We start from the raw sequence: 16,020 nt of genomic DNA on the forward strand, positions 1-16,020 counted from the left end.
TCGGCGGGGAGGGGATGGAGGTGAAGGGATGGCAGGGGGGAGAGGCTGACACAGGCGAGTTCAGCACAAGGTGGGAGCCTCCCAAAGGTGCTGACGAGCAGTTTGGAGCCAGAGACCTCTCTCCTGTGCTGTCACAAAGCAAACAAAACAGAGACAAGAGTGGACAGGTACCAAACTCCCTGCATGACACAGGAGTTCTGGAACCAGCTACACTCAACCCACAGATTTACAGGAAGGCCTCAAACCGAGGTACATTTAGCTATAATAAGCTTGGTGTTATTTCTGAGCTGGTTAAATTAAACTCCACATGAAGATTTGTTTAGGATTCTCTCAGCAAAAAACTCTCACTCCCTCCCTCCCCAGAGTCAGGTCAGGAGGATATGAAATAATCCTTCCCAAATGACCTGAGGATGTGTTTTAGAGGGGATATCAATAGGCAGCAAGAACAAACTCTTCACTTTCCCCCAGCAGTATCAGGACTCTTGGATGCCCCAGAGATCCAGCGATAAGAGTGTCTCCTACACAGAGATAACAGTGTCAGCCTACCCTGAAAGGCACCGTGGGACCAGCCAGGCTTCTGTTTGTTTACACATCATTAGATAAAAGATAAGTGATGACTCAGCCCCAGCAGCTCTGGGGACAATTACCTGATTAGGTAATTACCAAGATGAGTATTTCAATATCAACCCATAGCACACGAGAATTTCTGGTTTTTAAGACTCTCTGAGAGGCCAAGCCCTGCCTGATCTGAGCCATCAGGCTTTGCCACTTCATCTTTTTGGGCTGCTGAATATAAAAAAGCCACTCTCAGGACAGTGGGAAACACCTGCACTTTAAATCTACCGAGGGAGGGAGAAGTGTCCCTGCCTGTAAAACCACCTCTTGTCACACCCCTTGTCACACCCAGGGGACCAGAACCTGAGGGAGCACCCAGGGGAAGGGCATTTTGGTCAGCATTTTCCCTCCAGCAGCTTCCACATCTCCCCTGAGCCAAACACACTTGGGCTGTGGAGCTGCCCTGCCTGGATGAGACCTCCGTGTCACAGGGGGAACACAAACGTGAGAAAAATGAACATTTTTACAATGTACAGAGTCACAGGCGTGCTTTTGTTTTGTAATTTTCTTTAGAACTTCAGTTCAACACCTCTTCCTGTCTCCCAACCACACACTCTAACCATCAGACAAGAGTTTCCCGTTATGGTTTGTTGCATAAAGCACACGTGACACAGACACTTCTAAAGCTCTCTGCACTTGTGAAGAGACATTAATTTTTGTTCTGGCTAAAAGTGGCACTAAAAGCCACGTTATCTGTGTTCCCTGGGATGTGACAGTGGCCAGAACCATGTCCTGACCAGCAGCTCCTCAGTGCTCCCTTCACGAAACCCCATTTCCAGGTCCTGTCTAAGCACAGCTGTCAGGAGCTGCTGACAGACCTTCAGCCTGAATTATTTCTTTCAAAGCAGCAGTCAAGGTTCACACCATGAGAGTGTCCAAAACACTTCTGGGTAAGAGGAGATCACACCAGAGTGGGTCCTTCATGTCCATTCCCAGCAGTGCTGATTCCTTGCAGAGCAAACAGAGCAGGCCACGACTCAGGATCATTTCCTTCCTACCTCCACCTTTCTAACCCTTGTTAATCACACTTAATGAATCCATTAAGCATCCCTTCGTCCTGATGTGGACAGAGAGTGCTCCTGCTCACCTTGGGCAGCGTATCTGCAGGAGCCATCTTCCACCAGGACGTTGTAGAAGGGCTGGTGGGGGCCGTGGGGGAGGCTGTGCACGTTCATATTCCGGATCCACTCGTGTCCCATCATGCAGGCAGGATCCCAGCCATAAATCACACAGTTATAGCCATACCTGATTCAAGAAATGGCACACAAAGGCTGTGAAAAGTCCAGAGCCAGCTCTTTCTCCTCAAGATTAATAGAGCACAAACAGGACAGGAACCTCCTGAGAGCTGGCACAAGGAGGAGAGGAACAAGAGGGAAAAAAAACCAATTCAGAAAGACTTTGAGGTTATATTTTGAGGTGGAGGGAAATGACTATGAATGACTGGATAAACAGACAGGAATAAACAGCTGAAGACAAAGGAAAACCAGATGTGAGCAAGAAAAGAGAATGGGAAAGAGCCTGGAAGTCAGCAGACAGAGGAGGAAGCAAGAAATAAGGAGGGCTCACCCACCCTGCTGGGCTGTGCAGTTACTCCAGTGCTCACCACACAGACGGGGACACCAAGCCACTGCTATCACAGAGTACTCAAGGGATTAACTGGGACGTGTTACAGCTGTCACTGCTGATGCCCCTAAAAGATGCTCGGGATGTCTGGCCTGGCTCTCTGGCAGAGCAGTGCAGGCAGGAGCACAAAGCCTCTGTGCAGTGCAGGAGCAGGGAATGAGAGCACAGGGAAACATCCATAAACTGTCCTGGGAATATCAGAATCGATTTTGAAGCTGACTCTGTTGCACAGTGCCTCATTAAGTGACCGCTGCTGTTTCCTGGAGAGCTCTGTGCTGTGGGGATGTTACCTGTGTGACACAGGGTGACTCAGACAAGCCAAGCTCTCTGCAGTGCAAACATTTGCACTCTCCAGGCACTCACAGAGCTGCTCCCATTTTCCTGCACAGCACGGACGCACATGCCTGGCATTTCCCACTCCTCCTTGGCACCAAAGCACGTCTCACTGCTGTCAGCACAAACCCTTCTGCTCTGCTGGTACAGAGCTGACTGCGGGGAAGGCCCCAAGCTCACCTCTTGTGTTTCATGATGAGCCCAATGGAGAAGCAAACCTCCTTGTGCTTCTCATCCGAGCGGTGCTTGACCTCGGGGCCCAGCTCCTCCTTGCGCCGCTCGATGTGCTCCAGGGTGTGCTGCACCAGGTACCCCACAGCCCCGTGCTGGGATGGGTCCAGGGCCTGGATGTGCTGCAGGATGTCCAGGACCTTCCAAACCACAGCAAAAACAGGTTCAGGACACAGCCCTGCAGCAGCACATCACCTATAGATACATCCAGATACATTGCTGGGTGTAAGCGCCCAGGCCTGAGATCCCCCTACACAGAGCTGCTTCCTGATCCCCACACACTCCCAAGGAGCTCTTCCTCACAGCCCATTTCTATTTTTCTCTTTGTAAAGCTCCCAGCTTCCAAGGAAAGGCACTGGAGAGCACAGCAGCTCCTTAAAACAAAGCCCTGTGAGTTCATCATGTCCCATTTGGTGACCACAGACCATCTCTCAAGGTTTCTGGCTATGAGAATGCAGTTTCCATGTCCCAAAATGCTGCTGGGAAGTGATTCCAGGTGACTTCTGCTGCTCTTGAGAAGTGATATTTTAACTTAAAAGAGTTTCTCAGCATTTCTGTGAGGTGCAAAAATAGGGCAGCACAGGAGGAAAGTAACCTCCATGATGCTTTCCCAGGGAATGGTGAACAAGACAGAAAAGCTGCTTGTCTTAGGATGACTGAAGAACACAAAGCAGCAAGCCCTGCAGATCCAGAATTCCAGCCTCCCAACACCCTCTGGCACAGCATCAGAGCATCTGCTGCAGAGTTTGTTAGAGGTAGGAAATGCAAACTTTAATTTTTTGGTAAAAGCAAGGAAAAAAAACCCCAACCTGTCGTGTAAACATGTTGGGAAAAGACACACATTTGCCTCAACAACAAATACCTCAAGTCCCAAAATCTGTCACAGTTTGGCACCTGGCAAAAGGATTGTCTCCTTGATCACAGGTTTGATCATTAAGTTCAGAGTAGCAGCAGAAGAGGAATAGAAATCTCAGGCTGTTCAGCATGAACAGCAGCCAAAAACTGAGGAAAATCAATTTAAATAAGGGACAGGTGAGTAATTTATGAGAAGAAACACAGTTCAGGCATCTTGGCCACTTCAATTCTATTAAGAATGATGTGAAAATCCTGAAAAATCCTAAAGGAAGGGGAAGGAAGTAACCACAGCTGCCAGAGATTCTTGGGAATTTCATTTACTGTTATTTACAAACATTTAGGGCAACATTACGTGCAGCTCTGCAGGTCTTTTAAGATTTCTACTCCTGTCCATAAATCTGGCAGAGCCTGTCAAAGCTGGTACATTCTGTCCTGTCAGACACAGCATTCTCTCTGGTTAGCTGCAATCCTGCCTGACAGCCTGGAATGACTGGATGCAATCCCGAAAAACCCAAATTTGCTCATTTCCATTGCAGCTGGTGCAGAGAACTCAGTAGCATTCAGCCCTGGGGTTGGGTTATGTGTTCCGAGGGGCAGTAAATCCACGTCTGGTGCTCTCCAAACACATCCCTGAGTGCCAGGAAGGGGCAGGAAGGTCCTCCAGTTCCCTGTTTATGTCCAGCAGCCATTTCAGTGAGTCCCTCCCACACACAATTTTCTTGGTGCTGGTATTTCTGTGGTGACCCTAAAATTTGCTGCCACAAGAAAGGAAGGCCAAGCTTAGCACGGCTTGATCTTCAAAGGGAAGGAGGCAGCTTCTCCAGCAGTCCTGTTCCAGTTGATTTGGTGGGAAGAGCTCTGCTTTCTGCTCAGCTGTCCAGCCAATATTCCTGTCCCCTTCCCAAACCTCACAGGTGGAACTGGCACAGGGAATTCTGAGCAGGGACATCTCCTTGCTGCCGTGACACACTAAAGAAATTAAGATTTTTCTGAGTTACAGGCTGTGCCCCTGATTCAGAGAAAGCCCTGGATGACCCAGACAACCTGGAAATCTCAGCACCTTCTTTCCCACACTCCCAAGATAACAGGACTGGAGTTGTCACCCTGAAGGAAAAGGAATTCCAAGGTCAGGAATATCAAGCTGCTTTTTCACAGGAGCCACAGATTGCGTGGCCAAGGTTGGGAGAACAGCTTTGGTTTTATTTGTAAAAGATAACTTCCTGCAGTTTTCTGATAAGGGAATTGCTCCTTTTCCAGGAGCCCAGCAAGAGTTTCACCACAATTTAGGCACAGAGCAAACAGGATGCTCTTATAACTCACAGTCCACGGGCTTGGTGGCAAGACAAGCTGTAAATCATAAATTATGACTCAAGGCTGCCCCCAAGTCTCCCCTAGGACAAGCAGGCAAGAATCATCCACCCTTCCTGCTTCAAACTGACTCCCTGCAATGTGAGAACTCCTCCAACTGCATTTATTACAGAAACAACTCGTGGCAGACTGGAATGCAGGCTGACACAGCGCAAAATCAATAACCCAGTGTTAATAGTGCTCAGCCTACCCAAAAACATTCCCCTGAGTGCCCAGGTACCTTTTCTGGCCAGATTCCCAGGTGGAAGTATAACCTGGCCTGGAGCATGAGGTGCTGCACATTGTCTGGATACATGGCCAGGTACAGGTCCAAGGAGTCTCTCAGGAGCTGGTAGGACTGGTCAGTGCTCTCTCTGCCAGCAGAAAGGAAACTCAGCTGTGAGACTCTGCGACCCCCATGGACAGGGGGAGTCCCCAGAATGATGCTGCAGGTACAGCATGCTCACAACAGTGATTCCAGCATGGATTGTCACTCACCACTCCGGCCTGCGACAAGGAAAAGCGATCCACAACTGATCCCTGAACTCTGCCCTCCCACCCCACTGCTGTTCTCCTTGGTCAGATAATCCCACACGGAGAATTCATTCCCCAAGCCATTTCCTTTTGGTCCCCTGACACCTAGAGCAATCCTTTCACTCCTGTCAGTCTGTCTATGGCTGCTTGGGAAAGAGATTGTCAGGAGCATTTGAAAACAAAACATAATGTTCTACACACCAAGAGGATCTCTGAAAATGCTCACTGGAACATGGGGGTTGTGCTTACCAGAAGGTAACAAAAGGCTCTGCTTTTAAGGGATGGTGGATGGTCCCTGTCAGCTTTTCACAGAGAAAATGAAACACCTTTTCTATTTTCTTGAGAGAACCAGTTTTACCAAATATTGTTGTTTCCACTCAGATGATTAAAAGCACCCAGCCAATGCCTTGTGACACATGGAATTTTCAGGATCTCCTGGGTTGAGTGACACCTTTTGCAAGCAGCAATATTGGATATGGAGACATTGTACCCTGGGCCCTTTTTCCCCCCAGATGACCCTCAACTCACCGTTTCCCAAGGTTCAGGAGATTCCCCACCATCCGCTGCAAGACCTCCTTGGAAGTCACCACTCCATAGAACTCCTCTGTCACGTGGTGCCCGATCAGGTACTCGCACTCCTTCACTGTCAGCTGCTTCCCCTTCCCAAAGGCATCGATGTAGGTGTAGTCAAAAATATCTGTGCTTCTGAAGAGGCAACAAAGAGACCAAACTGTGATCAAGGGTCTCGTGGTAGAGCAGGATTTGCTGTTCCTGTTCTTCCCTGGGTCCTTCACTCCTCAGCTCCCTCCTAAACAGAGATTACCTGGTACCTTCTCTCTTTCCCATAATTCTCACATCACCTCATGGGTACTGTTACTTCAGGAAATCTGTTCTTATTCAGCAGCAGCAGAGCTGAGCTCAGGAAATCCTTCCTGAAGATCTGATCTTTCCCTCTGTTTAATTTCAGATGGAAAACAATTAAACATTCTCACAGAGGTCTAGAGCAGGAAATCGGTTACCATTCGGCAGCAGCAGAGCTGAGCTCTAGGAAAACTCTTCTAGAGGTCTGATTTTTCCCTCTGTAGAGGCAGATGGAAAATAATTCAACACCCTCACACAGGTCTGGAGCTGTAAATGTGTTCTGGTTTTTGTCACTGTGGGCACAATTTCAGAGCTCAGCAGGTCACTCACCCTTCTTTCCCTTGACACCACCGCAGTAGGAAATGGCTGGGAAAGTTGACAGGCTCCAGTTTGACTCCCAGCTGCCTGGCAATTGTTAAATAAAGCACAGACAAACTGATGGGAATTCCTGTCCTGCGGATCAGAACCTGCGGGAGAAAAATGTGACAAAAACACAGGCGGGATTTAAGAAAAACATCAATTTCAAGGGTGGATTTCACAAAAGAAAATAGAACTTGACAGATTATGCACTGAAGAATGACGTATTTATTTAAGAGTTGCTCTTCACAGAGAATTATTTGTCTGGCTACAAATAAAGCCTTGCAGCCTCCCAGCTTTTACCTAACACACACACACACACCTGGTGAATGTAGGAATTCAGGGAGTTGTAGTAATCCAGCTCATTTCCTTTGTATTTGAGCTGCTCATACAGGACACAGTTCATGGCATCAAGCACCTGCCTCTGAAGTTCCACTTCTGGAATGAGAACCTCTCCTGGAAACACACATGCAATGAAATAAAGACTGAGAAAACAAGAGCACTCAACCCTTATGCAATGCAATTTCTACATGGACAGGCTCAGTCCCTCCTCGAAAGCCAGAAATGACGCAGTTTATAAAACCAAGGAGCAAGATGCTGCCTGACCTTTGGAGATGATAAACATGCACCTTCCTATTCATGATTTTCTGAGACTGGCAGGAAAGAGATTGTTTCCCAGTCTCACAGCTCTACTACAAATAACAGGACTATTAAGATTTCAGGGACAAATGGGAAAAAAAAAACCAATTCCCCTCCCAATTCTTTTTGCTTAGCATCAGATGGACTGAACCCTGGGCTATTGAACAGCTGTTTCTTGAATGATGGCTTAAGTAAATGTCAGAATTTTGTTTGCTAGGGGATAAAAACAACAGCTCTTTAAGCTGCCACAATTCCAGAGCTGTTTCAGCCGTGCAGAGGTGCAGGAGAGCCCTGCAGGAAAGCACATTTCTGTACAGTACCTGCCTTGGAAGCCAAGCTGGGGTGCCTGGGGTTCTTGGTCCGCAGCACTTTGCGCACTTTGTCTGTGATATCATCCACCTGAGCCTGGACACTCTTCAGGCAGATGTCTGACAGGGGGTTGCAGTACTGATCAATCAAAACAGCACCTGGAAAAAACAAACTACATAAGAAACAGGACTTGAGTTTTTTCTTTGCTTGGTTTTTTGCCTGCTCCACATTCCAGGCATGCAGCGAGCGGTTGCAGCGGAACGGCAGAGCTCTGTGTTTGAAACCTGCAGTCATCTACTGGATTTATCACACAAAAGGCACAGAATAAGCTGACACGATAAATCACCAGCTGAACTCAGTATTCCCCTCTCCCCCACGCTGAAAGGGAGCTGTACCTTGAGCAGGCATGCTGCTGGACCAGGCGCTTTTTATTCAGAGCCTGACACAATCCCAGCTTCACTCAAACTGCCTCAGTTTTGATTTCTCCCTGTCATGTCCTCTGTATCATCCTTGTTCATCATTTCCTCGTCTGCTACATCCATCTTTCTCCTCCACACCTGCTCTCCATCTTCCCAACACAAACCAGAACAGAACAAACTTTCATGTTCCTCCTACCCAAGCCTCTGCAGGAAAAAACTTCCTTTTCACAGAACCTTCTCCTTGGCACCACTGCTCTTTCCAAAGCCTCCCTAGCGTTCCATCTTTGGGATCAGCTGTAAGGATTTTGCACGGATCATACCTCTTCCAGCCTCCTACAGGGCTTTGTCAGCATGTCCATGACAGGCCTGTAAATCAAGGAATTCAGCAGGGCCCCGAGCCGTGGCTCCTTTCTGTCCTCCCGAAGTGTTCCCTGTGCTCTGACGAGGTGAAAATTCCCAAAAAACTACCAGCTGGTGCTCCAAAGGCACCTCCACGGCGGACAAATTACACGTATTTGTGACACACATGACTAAGCCTCATAACTAATTTGGTTTTTTCTAGAAAAGGCCACTTCTTGCTGTCCCTTCTTGCCCTAACAGCCCATTCTTCAGAGTCTATTGCTTTGGTGTTACTCTTTCCTGGGACATCTTGGAGTGTGTAGCAAGAGGAAGGGACTCTTCCACAGCCACCGGCAGCTTCAGAGCTGTTCAGAAGATTGAGAAGGAGAATAATCCACCAGACTGAGGACACGAAGAGCAGAAGAAGCAGAAGAAAGAGCTTTTTCTTCCTTCTCAGCAGGTGTAAGTGCCCTCCCACCACGTGACTGGACTTGGATCTGTTTCCCATCAAAGTCCAGCACTCAGCTCCTGAGACACTCACAGTGCTCAGCAATTCCCTCTGCTTGCTCCCTGCTCTGATCTGAGGAGCTCCTGGGAAAGGGGAAAGCAGGGAGCTGACTGGGAACCAGCTCGGCTGAACGCAGCCCAGGGGCCACAGCTGCAGTGTCAGTAATTAGGAAGGATGTCGAGCTACAGCTCATTTTTCTCAGCACCCTGCTCAAGATTCCAGTGTTTCACCATTTCCTGCCTCCCAGCTCAGCTGTCCATGGGTGATCCTTCACACACACAGCAAGGACAGCACCTAATGCCATCCTGACATTTTAACCAACGCTGCCGCGGGATGGGAAGGATTCCAGGCACTCCCAAAATCCAGCCTGAATTCTGAGCCATGAGCCAAGGGCTTGCTGGAATCTAAGCAGGGCAGGCTCCTTGCAAGTCAAACCATGATGGAGAGCTGTCATTAGGTGTTCTAGCTGGGCTTTCTGCCAAGGACTTACCCTCCAGGAACGACTGCCGCTCCGTGGGGCGCTGCAGATATTCCTTCAGGTTCTTCAATATATTCTGCTGCCGCAGGAAATAGAGAATTTTCTTTGCATAGTACTTCCAGGTGAGACCTTTCCTGCACAGTTAGACACAAGAAGAAGCATTGCCCTCAATAGGTATTTGAAGGGTGAACAGTTGGTTTTTCCAGCGAACACAAGTTTATGCTTTCGATTATTGGTTTGCTCCACAAGCACTGTCACTGCAAGTCAACCCAACAGGGAATGCTGAGAGGAATTTATCATAAAAAGCCACACAGCTTGCAAAACCTTGCTCCTATCATCTCCAATTCTCATCCTATCACCAAGATGTAAGTTTGAGAGGACGCATTATCATGGGAAACAACGCAGATCCTAATTAAAGGAGCTCAGGAATATCTGATTAAAATCCTATACTTTATTCATAAAACATTACCCTCTGTCTGACTGCATCTCTCCAGAGTCAACCCTAACGCATCCTCTCAGCATTAAAAATAGATGGATGAGGGACATGAATGTGAGTCCAACAGCATTCAGACGAAAAACACAATTCCCCAGAGGAAAACCAACTCTGTAGCTCAGAAAAAGCAGGAAGAGATCAACAGTTGGTCTGTAAATGACACAATTCCACAACTTTTTATAGGAAAGCCCTGTCACTTTCTAAGGCCTCTCCATCCTCCTGGACAGCAGGGCAATCAAACCTCATAACACTTTATCTTCTTCCAATAAACTGGGATCCTCAATAGGGACAACTGCTTTACTGGGATATCTTCCAGGGAAATCACTTAGCCTAATGCTCCTGAATGGCAATGACTACAGCTTAATCAGGGTGTAATTAGCATCAATTCTGCTTTATGGGGAGGCATTTGGCCAGTGCAAAGCCTCAAAAGCTTATGAACCAGTTGTCAAATGAGACATGCTCAGGCCCAGCTCAAATAGAGAAGGCAATAAAACGGATGGGAAAAGGCAAAAATGAGATGATTGCCATTCCAGTTGGGTTTTTTCAAGCCCTATTACCAGTCCCTCTAATCAAGGCTATTAGACCCCATTAAGAGCAATCTATCACAGCTCAGTACCACACCAAACCCAGCATGGTTAGGTGGCACCAGCAGAAAAACCTTCAAATAAAGCAGTGATTTACTCATCTTGCACAGTGTTAATCAAGGTGATGAGATTACCCAGGCAGATGCAAACCAGGAGTTTTATTCACCAGCTGTCTGAGTAATTTACAGACCTGCAAATTCTGCAGTGGCCGAGTTCAACTCTCTTCCTATTTGGGGACAAAAATTGTACCAACCTACTCCAGCCCTGAAAGGAAAGAAAAAGCTGGAATTTCATGGTGGCGATCCTGAAGGATTCCCGCTTCCCTCTGGTGCTCTGGCCTCACTCTGCAAATCAGTTCAGCAAACTAATCCAGGCTTAAAGCAGAAAGGAACAAGAGGGAACTGCTGAGGCAGAGATGAGGGTACATGGGACATGTCCCAAGAAATGCCATGAGCTGGCAAGGAAATAAACAACAAAAAGCAACACAAAGCCAGAGGATTTTCTTCTTGTGGGACAAGGTTTCCATGTTTTTTTCTGGAAACACTCAATTTGTCCTGAAATCAGGCCTTGGCAAGCCTGGGGGTGTTGTTTAATGAGTGACCAAGGGCAGAAGCTGAGGTCAGGCATTAAGCACAGTGTTTTTCTCCTGGAGCTGGTGAAAGAGGGAAATCCCTGCCAGTTCTCACCCCTCTCTTACCTTCCTTCCATGTTAAGGATGCACATCAGCTCATCCTCAAAGAAATGGCTCGGGCAGCCCAGAGTCTCAATGTCACTGAATCCGTCACAGGGGACCTGCCAAAGCAGACAGGGGGTTATGCACAGCACCACAGATTCTCCCAGAATGTCACTAAAAGACTCAAAACCAAATTTTTTTCTTTTTTAATTTATGAAAGATCTTAAAAATGTCCTGCCCGCCACAAACTCACAGTTCTGTCCTCATGGATTCATTATTCCACTGAGAGCCCCAGGAACATCCTACAGCAATTTCAGCCAAATTCTACAGCATTTAGGGCTCTGATGCTGAGTTAAGGACCAGCACAATCACATCTCATGCAGGGTGGGCACGAGCTGGAAGTGATTTTAAGGTGGAATCAACTTCTGCTTGTGGTTGACTGAACCTCTCCATACACCCGCCCTGTGCAGGAGATTAATCCTGGGTGAAGGAATGAAGAGGCAGGAGCCTTTATTTTTTGCAACAACCACTTCTGCATCCATATTCAGAACAGCTATTTTCTTCCAGAACTCAGAATTACTTCTTAAACTTTGGCTGAACTGTAAAAAAAGCCCTGCCTTTCAAGCTCTTCGCTATAGGATATGGGCTCATATATGGGTTGAAAGGCTCTTTCTCCCAGCTCTGAGCAGGGAATCAAGCTGCAGTTTCTGGCCCCACAGGAGATGGTTCTCATTATGAGGCCTTTGGGCACTGCTTAATGGTCTCTCCAAAGTCATTGCATATGTGATTAAAACAGGAGGAATCCAGGAGCTTCTTCTCCCAGTGAATGCTCTGCCAATTCTCCACGGACAAATGCCTGCCTGCTGCAAAACAGAACAGCCAGGAGACACCAAACACCCGCCTGGCCCCACTGCCTTCCTTTTGCACACCATTTTGGCACAGGAGCCATAAAAGGGGGGCTGTCTAGTGGCTCTGGTGTGAAATTTTGAATTCAGCCAAAGTTACAGGCAGCATTTATGCTTTATCCACAGAATTCCAGGCTGACCCAGTTGTTCAGCTTGCCAAAATCTACAGGCACCTACTAAGCAAACAGCCAAGTAACTCCTGTTTCATGTGCAAGTCAGTGTGAGACACCACATTTTCACCTTTTCCCCACTGAACACAAAACTATCTTGGGGTCATGGCCGGCTGGAGAACTTCAGAAACACACTTTGCAACTGAGTGGCCCTGTTGTGCCTTGCTCCTGAATTCAAAGGGCTTGTGGCAGCTCTCAGATCCCGTCCTTGCACAAGGGCTGCAGAGAAGCTCAGCAGCTGTGCTTTGTGTCAACAAACTCTGCGGCCTTCAGAATTCCCAGAGCCAGGGTTGAGCTCCCAGCAGAAAGCAAAGAGCTTTTAGGGCTGAATGCAATCCCAGAGCGTGCTGCACTCTACACACCTCTGGATTTGGAACTCTCTCCCCCCCCTCCTGGGCAGCATTTTCACACAAAGTCTGGAAATACAAAAGCTCTGACTGCACGGTTCATGTGGAGAGCAGTGCAAGAGAAACTAATGAAAAGTATTGATCACAATCAAGGAAGGTGAATCTTTGAATTATTGTGGAATCACGGAATATCCTGAGCTACCACAGGGATCATCCAGCCCAGCTCCTGGCCCTGCACAGACATCCCAAAATCCCACCCTGGGCATCCCTGGCAGCGCTGTCCAAACACTCCTGGAGCTCTGGCAGCCTCGGGGCCGTGCCCATTCCCTGGGGAGCCTGGGCAGTGCCCAGCACCCTCTGGGGGAAGAAAAACCTTTTCCTACTATAAATGATAACAAAGACTAAATAAACACATTTTTAAAAAGGCAAAACCCCCTGAGAAATAAACAACTTTTGAATGGTTTAGGAATTTTTAAAGAATAATATCCCCTGCTGATGTGAATGCTCGGCCAGTGTTGAGGAAATAGCCTCAAGCTGTGCCAGGGGAACTTTAGGTTGGGTATTAGGAAAAACTGACTAATTGAAAGGGTTGTCAAGCATTGGAACAAGCTGCTTAGGGGAGTGGTGCAATCACTGTCCTTGGAAGGGTTCAGAAAATGTGAAGATGTGGTGCTTAGGGACACTGATCAGTGGCTGGACTCGATCTTGGAGGTCTTTTCCAACTTTAATGATTCAATTAATGATTCCATGAATGATTACATTAAACAAGTGCCAGGTTGGTGCACACACACATATCTAGAGGGTGACTTACATGTTCTGAGAAGAACCTTTTGGAGAAGGAAGCCACAATCCTCTGGGCTTCCAGCCCCGCGTTGTGCCGTGCCTTGTACTCCTCCAGCCAGCTGACGCTGTCACTGTGGCTGTAGTACTTCAGCAGGGACGGCCACCTGCACAAACAGAGACAAATTAACAGCAGCAGTAACATTTCACATCCCTGAGAACCTCCAGAATGTGAAACTTAAGTAAGCACATCACTTGAGGAGCTGAGCCGGTGCACAGACACTGCCCAGCTTTAAAGGAATTGTATAAAATTACCGCAGACATCAAAGCGCATTAATGATTATTTAAAAGCAAGCTCTCCTGAAACCTTCAGAGGCTCCCACTCCAGGATTGCAATATCTAAACATCCTAAATGCTTCAGTTTTATAATTAAAAGAGTTTACCACAAAGAAGCATCACGTGGAAGCCAACCTGGCACTGAACAGAAGGGGAGTTCTTTGTCCTGTGTTCTTCCTACCACCTCGGGGAGCTCATTAAAAGGCTGCACTAAACACAGCTCCCTCCACTGCCCTTGCTGGTGGCAACATCTACTGGAGGAAAACAGAACCCTGAAGTCAAATCGTGACAGCTGAATGCTTTTGCAGTTTGGTTTTGAGACAAGAAATAATTGTTTGAAGAAAAAAAAACCAACCCAAACCTCACAGCTTTATTGCAAAAAAACCCCTCCTTTACTTAGACTCAGAAGTCCACACGTTTCACAGCTTACTCAGAATTTCAAGGTTCAGCTGAAAATCCAACTTCAGGGCATGTTCTGGGGGCTGTTAGCAGCACCTTTTTGAATAAAGTGGGTGTGTGGTGCCACAACACAGCTTTGTGCCATAAAATATGTGCCAGCACTGCAATTCATGCTGCTGTGAAGACACCAAGATCACTTGTGTGAGAAACATGAACAAGAATCAGCACAGATGGAAATATTTTGGAAAGAAAGCTGAGAGAAAGGGGTTTTCTTTTCATTTGCTGGGGCATTCATTCCACATTTTGAAATGCTGTTCATCATTACTGGTTTATACTAAACATTTTCCTTCAGCTCCATGGGCTGTCTCAGGTTCTTTTCAGATCATATAAATATATATTGATATATGTATTTAATTTTATAAATAATTAGAAGGCCAAACGTTTATATCCCTAAATTGCCTTAGGTTTTTTTCAGGTTATATGTATATATTTAAGTTGCTAAATAGATAAAAGGCCAAATACTGAAATCACTCACCCTGTATAAAAATTATGACCAGTGCCCAAACCACACCTGGGAGATATTTCACTGCTGGTTAATAATAAAACTCCCCTGCAATTTTCCTTCCCAAAATAAAGTCAAATAACCTCACATTATGTAACAACCTCTCTCCTGACAAATCCCTGGCCTTTCAGCCACTGCTGAGATGCAGCCACCTCACAATAACCCTCACCATCCTTCATTTTGGGGTGAGAAAGGAGAATTTCAGGGCTTGAAAGGACAGTGAGAATTTCAGGAAGACAAAGTGCCACTGCTCACGATGGAATCCAACCAGGATGGCAAGGTCAGGGTGAAACCTCCTGCCAAAAATTCCACTACCAAGGAGAGAGGAGGAGAGCAGCGTGTGCTGATCCCCCACCCTATCCCATTCCAGCTGCTGGATCCCAACCAGGGTGAAACTTGCAGGAATTCCAGCCACGGAACCGGTGACAGTCAATGCCAGAGCCATGGCTTGGTGGACTGGGGAAGCTGGAATCGTTCAGCAGCTTTGTTTCCCCCCGTGAAAAGGGAATAATCCCCTCATTTGGGCTGTGCTGGATTTCAGGAGCCAACTGGCAGTTGGAGAAAGCAATTCTGCTGCTTTTCCTGTGCCAAAACAGACAAAAGCAGGTAACAGATCAGCAGGTGCTATGCTGGACAGCCTCGGGGATGAGTGGAGGTGCCTCCAGGACTGCAGAAACCAGCACAGCATCAACAGAATCACACCCAGCCCTCATCCCCAGCCAAAATATGACCGGTTTCACAGAGCACAGCACCCTGTGGCTGCCCCTGGGGAAAACAAAACTCAACAGCAGCAAAACCCCATCCCAAGGATTTGGGTATCTGCAAGAACAGTTCTCCCCAAATCCCCACAAATAAACACCTCACTGCTGTCCAGCACCAGTCCTGGGACCACAGAGATCTTGGCCTTTGTTTTGGAAGCTCCTGGAGGGGTCGGGGAGGCCAATGCACAAGCCCAGTGCGTGGTTCCACTGCCAGAGCCCAGGCTGGGCCTGGGAATGCAGGGGATCCACGTGCCCGGGTGTGGAAGGGGCTGCAAGACGGATCTCTGGCCAAGGGGGATCCCCTGCAAACAGGAGGCTCAGCTTGATCCCTCCTCACAGCATTTAGGAGGGAAGGCAGCCTTGCAAAAGTCCTTATAGAAGTGTGGGACACCTGCCCGGAGAAGCTGTGGCTGCCCCATCCCTGGAAGTGTTCCAGGCCAGGCTGGACGAACCTGGAGCAAGCAGGACACAGTGGAAGGTGTCCCTGCCCATGGCAGGGGGTGAAACGATGGCTTTAAAGCTCCCTTCCCACCCGAACCTCTCTGTGCCTCCATGATTCCAC

The 16,020-nt window shown here is 47.7% G+C and overlaps 1 protein-coding gene across 1 annotated transcript in view; it reads right to left on the reverse strand.

Moving 5' to 3' along the window:
* FBXO21 (F-box protein 21) overlaps positions 1–14,535 on the reverse strand; it is a 17,679-nt gene extending 3,144 nt beyond the window's left edge. The window contains exons 1-10 of the mRNA XM_017746523.1: positions 13,432–14,535; positions 11,223–11,317; positions 9,461–9,582; positions 7,716–7,862; positions 7,079–7,212; positions 6,730–6,866; positions 6,067–6,243; positions 5,246–5,378; positions 2,752–2,942; positions 1,703–1,860 (exon numbers count right to left, since the gene is read on the reverse strand). Coding sequence (XP_017602012.1) covers positions 1,703–1,860; positions 2,752–2,942; positions 5,246–5,378; positions 6,067–6,243; positions 6,730–6,866; positions 7,079–7,212; positions 7,716–7,862; positions 9,461–9,582; positions 11,223–11,317; positions 13,432–13,605 — 1,468 coding nt within the window. The 5' untranslated portion in view covers positions 13,606–14,535. The remainder of the gene's footprint in view (positions 1–1,702; positions 1,861–2,751; positions 2,943–5,245; positions 5,379–6,066; positions 6,244–6,729; positions 6,867–7,078; positions 7,213–7,715; positions 7,863–9,460; positions 9,583–11,222; positions 11,318–13,431) is intronic.
* Between the last annotated feature and the right edge of the window lie 1,485 nt (positions 14,536–16,020).

The sequence above is a fragment of the Corvus brachyrhynchos genome, unplaced genomic scaffold (assembly GCF_000691975.1).
Source record: "Corvus brachyrhynchos isolate BGI_N302 unplaced genomic scaffold, ASM69197v1 scaffold19, whole genome shotgun sequence".
In the NCBI taxonomy this organism is placed as follows: Eukaryota; Metazoa; Chordata; class Aves; order Passeriformes; family Corvidae; genus Corvus; species Corvus brachyrhynchos.